General features: G+C 54.1%; 1 protein-coding gene across 3 annotated transcripts in view; it reads left to right on the plus strand.

Annotated features, from left to right (window-relative positions):
* The window catches only part of ITSN1 (intersectin 1), a 221146-nt gene that overhangs the window by 181005 nt on the left and 27692 nt on the right, over positions 1-12449 (plus strand). For all 3 annotated transcript variants that reach the window (XM_059392297.1, XM_059392298.1, XM_059392299.1), the window contains 2 exons: positions 6682-6803; positions 8212-8318. In XM_059392297.1, coding sequence (XP_059248280.1) covers positions 6682-6803; positions 8212-8318 — 229 coding nt within the window. The remainder of the gene's footprint in view (positions 1-6681; positions 6804-8211; positions 8319-12449) is intronic.

The raw sequence follows: 12449 nt of genomic DNA on the forward strand, positions 1-12449 counted from the left end.
ACCCCGAGAGTTAATTGATTTCTGCAAATTTTCTGTTGTCACGAAACTGCCTGGCAACCCATGAGGACCGGAGCCCCCTTCTTGGGAGAACGCTTTATCTGGAAGCCACGTTGCTATTTTTGAAGCTCTAGGGTTCTACTGAGTGTGGCTGAGTGGAAACCCCCAGAGGGAGCTGGTGGGTCCCCAAAACAGGCCAGACAGGGCGGCCTGGGCTTTGGTGCCCTCAGGGTGCATGCCCCACACCCCCACAGGTCTCCATGCCCCCCATAGCTTCTCTAGATCCCCAAGAAAATCCAGGCTCAGGGACTTCAACTCTGAAGTCTCCAGGGCTTACAGGGGTGCCCCTGCAAGGAAGCTGTGCAAAAACCAGCGTCTGGATGGGATGCCCGAGCCCCGAGTAGACCGATGCTCCCCAAGGACAAGGACCCCGCTCGCCTCACTCACCAGGTCCCAGGCCCATGCATATGCACGGCAGGAACGGACAAGTTCGCAGCTAAGAGAATGGGGTTGAGGTGGGGGGCGGTCGGACGTCAGCTGCCAGTGGAGGACGGAGAGCTCTGACCAGAAAGACCTCCTTTATGGCACAGCCGCCGTGGCCTTTCCTATATGACGAGCCACTTGCGTGTGCCGTTCTAGCCCAGAGGTTGAAGGCAGCACAATGAGATTGATTTTCCCAGAAAAAAATGCAGTGTAGGGGCCCCTGGGTGGCTCAGTGGGTTAAGCCTCTGCCTTCGGCTCAGGTCATGATCCCAGGGTCCTGGGATCAAGCTCCACATCGGGCTCTCTGCTTGGCAGGGAGCCTGCTTCTTCCTCTCTCTCTCTGCCTGCCTCTCTGCCTATTTGTGATCTGTCAAATAAATAAATGAAATCTTAAAAAAAAAAAAAATTGCAGTGTAGCCTTGAGGGAGAGGGGGTGTGGGCTCCCTTGGCAGGAGACCCCCGGCCTGTGAGGCTCCACATCCTACATTCAGGCCAAGCCTGCAGAAGCCTTCGGGAGACATGGGAGCTCCAGCTCGAACGTGTGTTCTGGGGGGCAGGGCCATTTAGCCAGAGGGTTGGGGACGGGATGTCCCCAGAGACATCGGAATAGCCTTTCCTTTAAAGATGAAAAAGCGCTGCCTGAGTTTCCATATTGCCGAGTGGCACCCAGATTTCTGCCGCGGCCCCTCTGGCACTGGGATCGCGGCGATGTGACATCCTTCCCGCCTTCTCCCCTTCCCACTCCCCACCTGTCTCCACCCCCTTTCCTCCTCCTCCCCTTCCCACTTCCCACCTTTTTGAACTTCCACTCCACAGTGTCTCTGCATTTGCCCGGCATGCTGGTCCAACACCCCCAACATAGTGGCCCCATCCTCCCTGAGGCGGAACCCCCCCCCCCCCGCCAGGAGCCTTCCTCCCTGGGGATGAGGAGTGAGGAGCGTCCACTTCTCCGAGTCCTACAGATGCCACCAACCCCCCAGCCTACAGGCCCCGGGTCTGTTGCCTGTTAGTTTCATGTTCATGTCGAGTCTCCATCCGCGCTATGAGTTTCCTTGAGGACAAGGACACTATCTTGCTCATTTCTGTGTCTCTTGGACTTCACAGGAACTTACTAAATATTTGTTGACCATCTTATAGTATATCTTGGCCCGTTCATAACAGGACCAAGTCCTGTTTCTTTGCTTTGCTTGGCGGCCAGCTTGCTGTGGGGGCTGGTTTGGTTTTGTAAAATTACGGGCCTTGTTGGGAAAGGAAGTAGAATGGTCGGGAGTGCGCAGAGGGGACCTGAGTACGTCTGTATCCTTTGAACTGTTTACACGAAGCCCGTGTTTATGTATTACTTTTGTAATAAAGCAACTTATTAGACTATGCTGTTCCTAGGAACATTGTCCAATTGAGGGGACAAGATGACCCTTTTGGGTAGCATTTTCCCATATTCTCTCCAGTGCCCCAGACTCCAGTCCTTCCAAAGGGGTATCATGGCTCTCTCCATTTGGTAATTGTGACTAACTACACAAAATTACAAGGGACAGCACAAAGATTAGGGATTTCATGTGGGCTGTAGTTGGGGATCATTTTTCAGTGCGTGGAGTCAGTTGCAGTATTATTTCAGCTGAGAGTGGATTACAGTAAGTTGTAAGAATCCCTTCATCACCCCAAGATGTCCATGCAAAGTTATCTGCTGTACTTTGTCCTCTCATTTTTCGCCGGGAAAGGAAGCCCGTGAACCATGTTTATCCTGGTTCCCAAAGGAGAGAAGGACCACATCCCTCCACCCTTAAAGAAAACTCTTTTATTTGAAATGTCTTTTCCATGTGCCCTGCTCTGAATAATGGAGTTTTTAAACTCATTTGTTTTTCTAAATATCAAATTTTCAAAGAAAGGATATTTTTGAGTTCCAAGTGCCTACTTCAGGTCTGTAATGGTTCTCCTGGTCTGGCAGCCACCAGCAAGAATTTTTAAAAACAGCATCCTATGGGTCGGTTCAGTAGCTAAAAAGACGATTCAAAGCCAACATTGTTGGCTTACAACGCTGAGACGAATCTCCCCGCAAAATCTTGGCTTTTCCTTGCATGCCGGGGCCTGGAGAGGCCACCTGAGCCCTCCTCTTGTCCTCAGGCAGGCTGCTAGGTGGGTGGCGTGGGGTGGAATTCGTTGGAACCAGCAGCCAAGAGTCACACAGCATCTCCAGGCTCCATCAGCTCTGATGCGGGGCTGCTGGGTGGTGACCAGAAGGCCGGAGCTACCCGGAGTAGGAAGCCACGCAGCCTCCTCCCGCCCCCCAACCTTCCCACGTGCAACATACCTCCAATGCACCCCACACCAGCGCCAGCACCTGGGATTCTTGGACTGATGGCCTCAATAACCCCTAGACCTTTTGCTGTTGCTTTGGCTCTGAGCTTCAAAACCATACCGTGTAGAACTTGGAAGACTCAGAAGAACTCCCGAAACCCAGAGCAAGCCGTTTCTGGTTACGTTTCTTCCCGGATCCTCGTTTTGGATTCCTCCATCCTTCTAAATGCACTGCTGGTCCCTTGGACCATGCTTGCTCCAAGCATAGTCCTGGTCCGGTTGTCAGTTTCCCGTAGTGTCAGTGTTTCTTGGTGTGTGGGGGGTGGGGTGGGGAGGGGTGTCAGTTTTTCACCTCGGGGCAGGCAATTCTCTGTCCTGTATAACACAGGACACCTACCAGCCCCACCCACTGCCAGCCATCACCTCGGGTCCTTATGATCCCCAAGAATGCATTCTCAGCCTGGGGGTGAACCCATTAGGAGCCTTAACTTGGTGGGAGTCAGTACCACCTGAGGCCTGTAGGGGGCATCAGTACCACTCTCAGCCGCCCCCTGTGAGGAGGAGTACAGGCCCCAGCTGAGGACCCCAAGGTTCTTAGCTGTGTGCTCTGGCCGGCCGGCCTTTCTCCTCTATCATCGTGAGTCCTCAGGTCCTATCTGCTGGCGCCAGGCTCGTGATGGAAGCTCAGGAAATATTTGTGAAACCCATGAATGAGATTCCCCGAACAAGCTCCAAGAGGGCCTGTGAACCTTGTAGAACTGGGTACGAAATGTGTGTCTGTTGCATGTGTCCTACATGTGGGTTTTCTGGGGTCAGAGTTTATAGCATCCTTGATATCCTCCAAGGGAAATCGTGACCTCAGGGGACGTTCCGAAGACTGGTCCTACCGAGGTCCGCTGCGAGCCTGTTTGCATCCTTGCAATCTCCTTGCACAGTGTTTGTGGGATGAGTCTTAGAACTGCAGCTCTAAACAGTATTCCAGTATCCCTGCAGAAAACAATGTCCGGAAAATTCTAGGGGAGACTCTGCTCCGTGAGCGTTCATCCAAGTCCCTGTCATTCTGCCCGGTGACTAGAGATGGCCTCACCCCTGGCCCTTTGACTCACTAACTGGAAGGTTGGGTGAGCACAGGGAAGGCATGAGATGTTTCTTCCCGAACTGAAGGGTGTTTCCCGGGTGGCTTTCCTCCTGAAAGCTGAAGAAACTGGCGGCATCACGCTATCTCCCAGAAGCTAAATGTCACACGGTGGCCGGGCGGAGGCTGGCTGAAGGGACCAGCGTGAGCAATCGGGACCTGCTTCCTTCCCGAGAGTTCGCTGTTCTAATAAAGCACAGCCCATGCCCCACGCCACGAAGAACAGCTGGGCCAGGCTGGGGGCTGAGCAGAGGCTCCGGGTTCCAGGTTCATTTGCAGACCTGCCCGGTGGTTTATGCTCACTCGTGGCCCCGTGGAATGACAGTTTGGCTACGCCGCCGTGGCTTCGGTGAGGTCTTGGATGGATGGGCGGGGAGGGCAGGGATGGCTCATCCCTGCTGCTTTCCCAGCATCCATCTGCCTGCCCGTCCTGGAATCATCCTGTGCCAGGAGGAGAAGCTACAGCATTCTAGAAAGTGCCTTTGGCCGGGGAGGGGACAAGACTGAGCAGCGGAAGCACCCAGACTTGGCGTTAATCTCCGGCACAGTGCAACATTCGCTAAGAAGTCAGTGATATCATTCTTCCCAGAGGGATCATTCTCTTTGCAGAAGCTTCCAGCATATCCACTAGGTCATGAGCCCAACGAAGTACTCAGGGGGAAGACGGAAACTCAGAAATCCCTGACCGCCCAGAGCAAGCTCCTCGTTTTAGTTTGCCTAAAAAAGTCACCTGGAGAGCTTGTTGCATCAGATTCCTTGCCCCCAACTCCGGGTCGTCTATTCCGCAGGGGCCTGGTAATTTGATTTCTTCCAAGTTCCCTGGTGCTGCTGAAGTCTGCTGGTCTGGGGACCCTGAGAAGCACCGGCCCAGGCCGCGCTTTCGCATGGTGCTCCACCGCGCCCCCTTGTGGGGAGATGGTATGAGAACAGCGAGTGAATGGGACACCAAGATCCAGGACACCTGTCGGTCCCTTCGACAAATCTGTTGTTTATTTATGTATTTTTTGTGATTAAATAAAGAACCCCTCATAAAAAGGAGAGGCGCCCCACTGGCCTGGAACAGGGAGGGCCATGCCTGTAGGAGGACACGTGACATGAGGCAGCTTCTGCGGATAACCCGAGACCATTCCATGCAAATAAACCCCGAAATGACCAGCTAGGAGAGCAGAGGCAAGGGCAGGCACCACTTCCTGTGTGTGCCACCTGTCAGGTCACCGGAGCCCCTGCCCTCGGGCACCTGGGGCCACAGATGCTCCAGTCGCCTGCCGACGGAGGGGTTTCCCTGTCTGTCTGCAGGCTGGATGCTCAGCTCCTAGAGGCGTAAGGCGGCAGCCTGGCTCTGAGCTTATGGGTTGTGGTCCGAATGTGCTTCGCACCTCTCTGCCTGTCCCCACGCCCACCAGGGGCCTCAGCACAGCCCCTTCATCCTCCAAAATCCAACCTCAGGATAACCTAATGCCCTCCTGCGGCTTGGACCCAACAGCAGCGGTCTGGGGTAGAGCCCAGTTTCTGGTATCAGAGTGTCAGCTTCGGCTCTTGGCCACCACCCGGCTGAGAGATCTTGGGTCAGTCAACCTGTCCAAGCCTCTGTGTCCCTGTGTACAAAATGGGGATGACTCCAGTATCCCTGTGCGTCTTGAGCACAGCTGTCCACGTACAGCGCCTTGGACCATGCCTGGCATGGTGTGAGCCCTGAGGACATACCAGCCAATGGCTGCTGTGGTCTTCTCTGGACCTTATTTTCGTGGTTTGGAGGAAGCACGAGCGTGGCGCCTATATGAGTTTGCTGGGACTGCTATAACATGGGACCACAAACGGGGTGGCTTACAACAGCGGAGATTTCTTCTCTCACGGTTTTGGAGATAAGTGCAAAATCAAGGTGTCGGCAGAGCCGTGTTCCTCTGGAGGATTTAGGGGCAATATCCCCCCCCCCCATTCGTTTCTCGTAGCTTCTGATGGCTGCTGGCAACCTCGGCATTCCCTGGCTTGTAGCTGCTTCACCCCAATCCTTGCCTGTGTCACCACATGGCCTTCTGTCTGTCTCTGTATGTCTTTTTTTTTTTTTTTTAGATTTTATTTCTTTATTTTATTTCTTTATTTATTTTTAAAGATCTTATTTATTTATTTGACAGACAGAGATCACAAGTAGACAGAGAGGCAGGCAGAGAGAAAGGGGGGGAAGCAGGCTCCCCGCTGAGCAGAGAGCCCGATGTGGGGCTCGATCCCAGGACTGTGGGACCATGACCCGAGCCAAAGGCAAAGGCCTTAACCCACTGAGCTACCCAGGCGCCCCTCTTTATTTTATTTTAGAGAGAAAGAGAGCAAGCAGGGGGAGAGAGAGGGAGAGATAATCTTATGCAGATTCTGCACTGAGCGCGGAGCCCCACGCAGGGCTCAATCTCACCACAGAGATCACGACCTGAGCTGAAACCAACAGCCAGACGCTTAACCGACTGAGCCACTCAGGCGCCCTGGATACTTCTTATAACGACAGCAGTCCTATTGGATTATTAAGCCCACCCTAACTGAGTATGACTTCATTTTAATTGGATTGTATCTGCAGAAACCCTATTCCCAATAAGGTCAAGTTCACAGGTACCGAGGATTAGAACTTGCATGTGTACTTTCAGGGGACACAGTTCAACCCCTCCCACTGCCCAGCTAGACTGAGACCGCAGGGGCCGGCAGGCATGAAGGCCCGGAGCTCTTCACTGAGAAGCTGTATGCGCCTCGCCACACTTGGACTGAAATGTCCCCACGGTTGTGTTTTCCAGGGTGTTCAGACCTACACCTCTTGGATATGTTGACTCCAACCGAGAGAAAGAGACAAGGATACATCCATGAACTCATTGTCACAGAGGAGAACTATGTCAATGACCTGCAGCTGGTCACGGAGGTAATGGCAGCGGCGGGTGCCGGGGGTGGCGGAGGGCACGGGCACGGAGGGTTGGAGAGGAGGGGGGGGCTCTGTGAAGGAGGAAGACCTCCTGATTCTCAACATGAGACATTTTCTGATGTGTGGGGAGCGTCTGAATGGTAAATCACAAGGAAGATTCATGCCCAAGAGAAGATGGTTGGACTCTCAGCCCTGGTCCTCTGAGTCATCCCTATAGAGGGGCACACGTGGCTGGTTGAGTCCAAGAGGGAGGAGACACATGGGCAGGGACTGGGAATCTAGACTCGACTCAGAGAAGCGGCGTAGTCAATGCCACTGAGCAGGTCGCACGATCTCCCGGTCTCCCGGCCCTCGGGGCTGGCATCTGAAGCTGGACGCCAGTCCGGCCAGTATCACAAGGTATTCCTCGTGGCTCACGTTGTCCCTGAGGAAAGTCTGCGGCTGAGGATGAAGATGCTTCCCTTCCCCCAGCCCCTCCCAGTCCCGGATGACGCCCCGTTTTCTCTCTCCTCCCTGGTAGCTGTCGCAAGGCCTGGGCCACTCAGTCTGGAAGGAAGGGGAGATGCAGAGTTGGGAATCCCTGCTTTTCCAGAAGGCTTTTGTCCATAGTCACGGGAAGCGGCCGTGTTGGCACATGGGGGTTTGCCAAGCTAGATGTCAGGGTCACTCTCGACAGCTGGAAAAGTGCTGTGATAGGTTTGAAACTCCTGCCCTCCCCCCTCCCCAGCACCGACCAGCTGTGCAGTCATCTCCTTGGAGATTTATGCCTGGGAAAGTCACTGCCCAGCTGCCCCGTGTTGAATGAGTACAGAAGGCAGGCCTGCGAGGCTGCCGCTCACACCCAGGAAGTGCTGGTGCCCACTCAGATAAGGCGCCTGTCCCTCAAGACCCTTGAGCATCCTAAATACACGATCTCGGATGTCTAGGATGCGAGTGTCGCCCTTCAATGCGGCACTCCCATGCAGTGGTCTGGCATATGCCAGGTTCAAGGTCAACTGAAGGACGCATGAAGAATAGGGCTCCCAGGGAGCGGCCTGAGACTGGCCGCGTTTATGCCAACCAGAGGCTGTCCTATCTCCAACCTTCAGGAGCTCACCCTGCCTCCAGTGGTAGATAATGACCTCTTGGGAGATGGGGGCTCCCCACGGGGCGGGGTGGGGGGTGCTGGGTGAAGAGCTGTGATTTACCCCGATTCGCCAAACCCCACAGGGCTTGGAGCCAGGACAGGCCCCTCTCTCCCCCGAAGCCGGTCCCTATCCCAGCCCAGCCCAGGCTAGAAGCCCCCAGCCAGGCTCCCGCTGGAGGCCCCGCTGCCCGGCGGCTGCTGCGGAGCGGAGCTGGGTGCCTGGTGTGCCAGGTGTACGCTAACCGTTTGCTCTCTGACCCGCTTCGTTTTCCGCACCCGCAGATCTTTCAGAAACCCCTGATGGAGTCTGAGCTGCTGACAGAGAAAGAGGGTGCTATGGTTTTTGTTAACTGGAAGGAGCTGATTATGTGTAATATCAAACTACTGAAGTAAGCCTCCCCCTAACCCCGGCCTTGCTTTGCACCCCCCTGACCCCCGCCCCCGGCTCTCACACACTAGCACCTCCGTGTGGCTTCGTCCGCGTGGCCCCGTGCATGCTGCCCCGTGTGTTTCCTGCCTCTTCCGCTCATTTCCGCTCATTTCCGCTCACAAGCATCGTGGCTCCTTGTGGCCCCGATGCTTTCTGGGGATCCCCCCCACCCCGATCTGTCATTGCAGAGTCCATTGCCACGTTCCTGCTTTCGCTGCGGGTCTAGAGTCTCCAGAGTGCATGGGGCCCCCCCTCCGGGTCCTGGTTCCCTCCCTCCCCAGGGTCTGGGCCAGCTCCCCACGGGCACCCCGCAGACTGCGGGTCCCTGGGGCGCGTGTTGTTCTCTTGGGACGTTCTCAGCTCTGTGGATGGAAAGCGGTTGGAGCATTTGCTGCCCACGGTCAGCGTTTCGTCAGGTGCACTCTCCCAGGAGCCGGCTTGGAGCCCTTGGTGTTTTATTCCCATTTCTGTTTCCAAAGGCGGCTGTAGGGCTGGGAGGCAGGAGACCTGGGTTCAGAGTCCAGCTCCCTGCCCTGCCTCTTTGAGCCTCGTGTCCCCAGCTGTCAAGTGAGGCGATGGGATTATGTCATCACAAAGGCCCCCTCCAGCTCTAAAAAGAGCCCCCCAGATCTGGGCCCAGCAGCCATCCACGCTTTGAAACACAACTTGCTAAGATGGTGGACTAGGTCTGCGCTGGTCCGGCGGGGAGGACGGGCCCCCCTCTGCCGGGCCAAGAGAGCAGGGGAGCCCCAGGGAGCTGGCGTCCCTCCCTGAGCTCTACTCTCCTGTAGCGAGGAAGGGCGGATTTCCTAAGTGTGAGCCCTGGTTGTTAGAAAGTCATTTCAGGTTTCCACTCTCCTGAGTGTGTGTTCGGGCACGGCTAGGGGATGGAGAGAGAGGTAGAGGCAAGGTAGAAATAGGACGTCTGCTTTCTCTGGGTTCTGGAAAGCAAATACTCAGAGATGATGACCGGGGGTGCTTTGAGAAAGTATTTCCATCCTTTGTCCTCGAGCACCATGCTGTGGAAACTTCTGGACCTAACTGTGGGACAGATGGTTGGGCTCACGCCTTGCGCTTTGCCCTGCTGGCTGTGTCTTTGGGCGAGTGACTTATGTTCCCCAGGCCTTGGTGTCCTCGTCTGTAAAATGGGGATGATAACTGTACCTCCTGCATAGGGTGACTATTGGGGCATCTTTAGATGACACGCACCTGGCCTCTGTAAGTGCTGGCTTCAGCCCCCTGGCCTGGGAGAAGGCCTGTCGCATCACCTGGGGCAAAGGGGTCTGGTTAAGGCCCGAACCTCTGCATGCTGAACCTGAAGGGTTCCAGCACCTTCTAACTTGTTCTGGATGGTATCCGTGGGCAGATGAACTCTCGGACCCCTTGTTTCGGGACCTGTAAAGTCGCAGTCTGGTGTTAGCCTTCTGGAGCACGCAGTGTCATTCTGAGAAACTAGGAGGCCAGCCGCGGTCCTGGAGTGCTGTCGGTCACGTCAACCCTACTGGGACAGCCGCCTTCCAGCGTGGTGTCCCTGTGCTCCGGCCCCGTCCTCTGATGACCTGATCAGTTCGTTTGGGTGAACTGTCTAATGTCTGGATATTCTAGATAAAATATTTAACAGGGGCCTCCTGGAGACCTGATTTCTTTTTTTTTTTCTCTTCTCTATATGTTATTATGAAGATTTTTAAACATACAGAAAAATGAAAAGGGTTATAGGGTGAGGACCTATATTGTAGACCAGTCAGGGGACATTTTGCTACACTCCTTTGTTGCATAAACTTAACTTCCTCATGCAAAGGAATCACCCCAACGACAGGGAGATTTTAGGGCGCCTTGCAGGGTGAGAGAGGAATTTCTGTTGGAGAAACAGGACTTACGGCAGGACTCCCTGGAAAGTCACCGGTGAGCGGCTGCCTGTCTGTCACTCCTGATCCAAGGGCCAGTGACTCCTTGTACTTGGGGTGGGAGTGGGGAGAATATGGGACTTAGGAAGCAGAAAAAGAAGACGTAAATAAAACGAAGGCGAGCTAACGGGGCGTAGGGACTTCCTGCTATGGTTGGGGGTTAGAACGGATGATTCGCTCTTACTGGTGAGTGGAGAGCTGTGAAATTTGCTTTCGAGAAGCGGAATAGGGCAGAAAGATCTAGAACCTTTCCACACTAAGAGTGGGTGCGGGACCCTCAGCGTAGCTGAAGGGACACAGATGAGACGTAGGCCGTGCAAATCCAGGTGCTGGAACTGGTTTTCGTGTTTAATCAAATCCTTTCCTGCCTCCTTACTTGGAGGAAAACGAAGGGGCTTCTCAAAAGAAAAAATTAAAAAGTTCTTCTTAAAGTATTCGACCTCTTTTTAACTTAATTAAGATAGACATAATTTCATTTTGAGCAGAAAACAAAAATAAAGAGTAACAAACCTATCTCAGGGGTAGAGACAGGGTGGGGAGACAGGAAGGAACTTTGGGCCGGGGGAAGGGGAGGGGAGGGGTGCGGGGAAGGGGAGGGGAGGGGTGCGGGGAAGGGGCAGGAGGCAAAGGCCGGGCAGATGCCAGGAGTGGTGCCAGAGAGAGGAGCCGAGGGCCGTGGGACAGAGGGAAGTCGAGATGGCAGGAGTGGGTTCTGGAGGAAGGACAGGGCCTGCGGGAAGCATCTCGAGCACAGAGGCCAGTCTCGGCCTGGGCCTGTTGTCCAAGGCTCAGGGCTTATAGACTTCAAGCTACTGGGTCACACTGCCTGGGTTTGAGAACGGCCTCTGTCGGTTTCAGCTGTGTGGGTTTGGGCAAGTGTCTCGGTTTCCACATGCCTCCGGTGTGCCGACAGCCAGGAGGGAGAATAAGCAATGTATGCAGGAAAAGGGTTGGACATTATAGGATGTATTAATGCCTGCCAGGTCTGGCCGGATGGGCTTCAGGGGGCCGGGAGCACTCATTCATCCTGTAGACAACTGAGCACTCTTTGAAATGTTCATTAGCTGATTGATTACCATGGCAGTCCAAGGCCTTGGCCCAGTAAACCTTCAAATGAGATTATGAACCAGCTCACCGAAGGCCAGAGCTGCTGTGACTGAGTCACGTGACCCCTGAGCTTGGTGACATCTTCCTTCAAACCCATTTGGACCCAGTCCTCGTAAGTCCTGTCTGTTCAGAACATCCCAGAAGGGGACCCACCACAGAACCTGACAGGTGCCTGGCCCATAGCCGGGGCCTGACCATAGGCCTGTCCCCTGGCTGGACAAGTTGAGTGTGTTCTGGATGAGTTCTTCCAGAACTCAGGTACTGGTTTAGCCTCTTCAAGACAATGGCCATCTATGGTGCTCTTTCTTCTTTTCCTTGTGTCCTCCATGATTTTTGAAAAGTGTGTGTGTAGAGTGGGTGGTCATTTTATTCCCTTAGAGAAAGATTGTTTTGTTCTTCCTCATACGAAAATGATAGAAAGATGGAATTTCTTCTTGTTTCCATCCATAGCAAGTTTATACCACGGTTATGCAGGGCTCTGTTCCCCCAGAATTGGGGGTGACATCACCCTTGAGCAAATTTCTCCATGTTGGGAAATATTCCATGCCAACATCCCCATTGAGTGGTGACTGGCCATCCTCAGGGCATCCTGCTGCCACCCCTCACACCAAGCAGCCGGTGCTAACCAGCGCCTCTCCCCACAAGGGTATCTGCTTGAGGTGGAATTACTAATTGTTCAGACCACATAACTTACTGTCCCTCGGATTTCTCTCCTTGACTTGTTTGCCCAGCCCAGGGATTTTTCCTTTAGCCAAAAATGTAGGAGAAAGAAGGTAAAGTGGTCTGAAGTTTCCAAAGCCTAATGCTAATATTGCAGAACTTCCTTGGAATTCTTATAGAACCATACCCTTGCCTCAGGGCTTCTCCAACATGGCCATGAGCAGCCAAAGGAATTTATAGTAACAACCTCCCAACCTTATGTTAAAATTGTATATCATACCATTCTGCTCCATCCATCCATCCACCCATCCTTCCATCCACCCATCCATCCATCCAACCGCCCATCCCACCACCAGTCCATCCATCCACCCATCCATCCACCCACCCATCCATCCATCCATCTTTCCATCCATCCATCC

The sequence above is a fragment of the Mustela nigripes genome, chromosome 2, assembly GCF_022355385.1.
Source record: "Mustela nigripes isolate SB6536 chromosome 2, MUSNIG.SB6536, whole genome shotgun sequence".
Lineage (NCBI taxonomy): Eukaryota > Metazoa > Chordata > Mammalia > Carnivora > Mustelidae > Mustela > Mustela nigripes.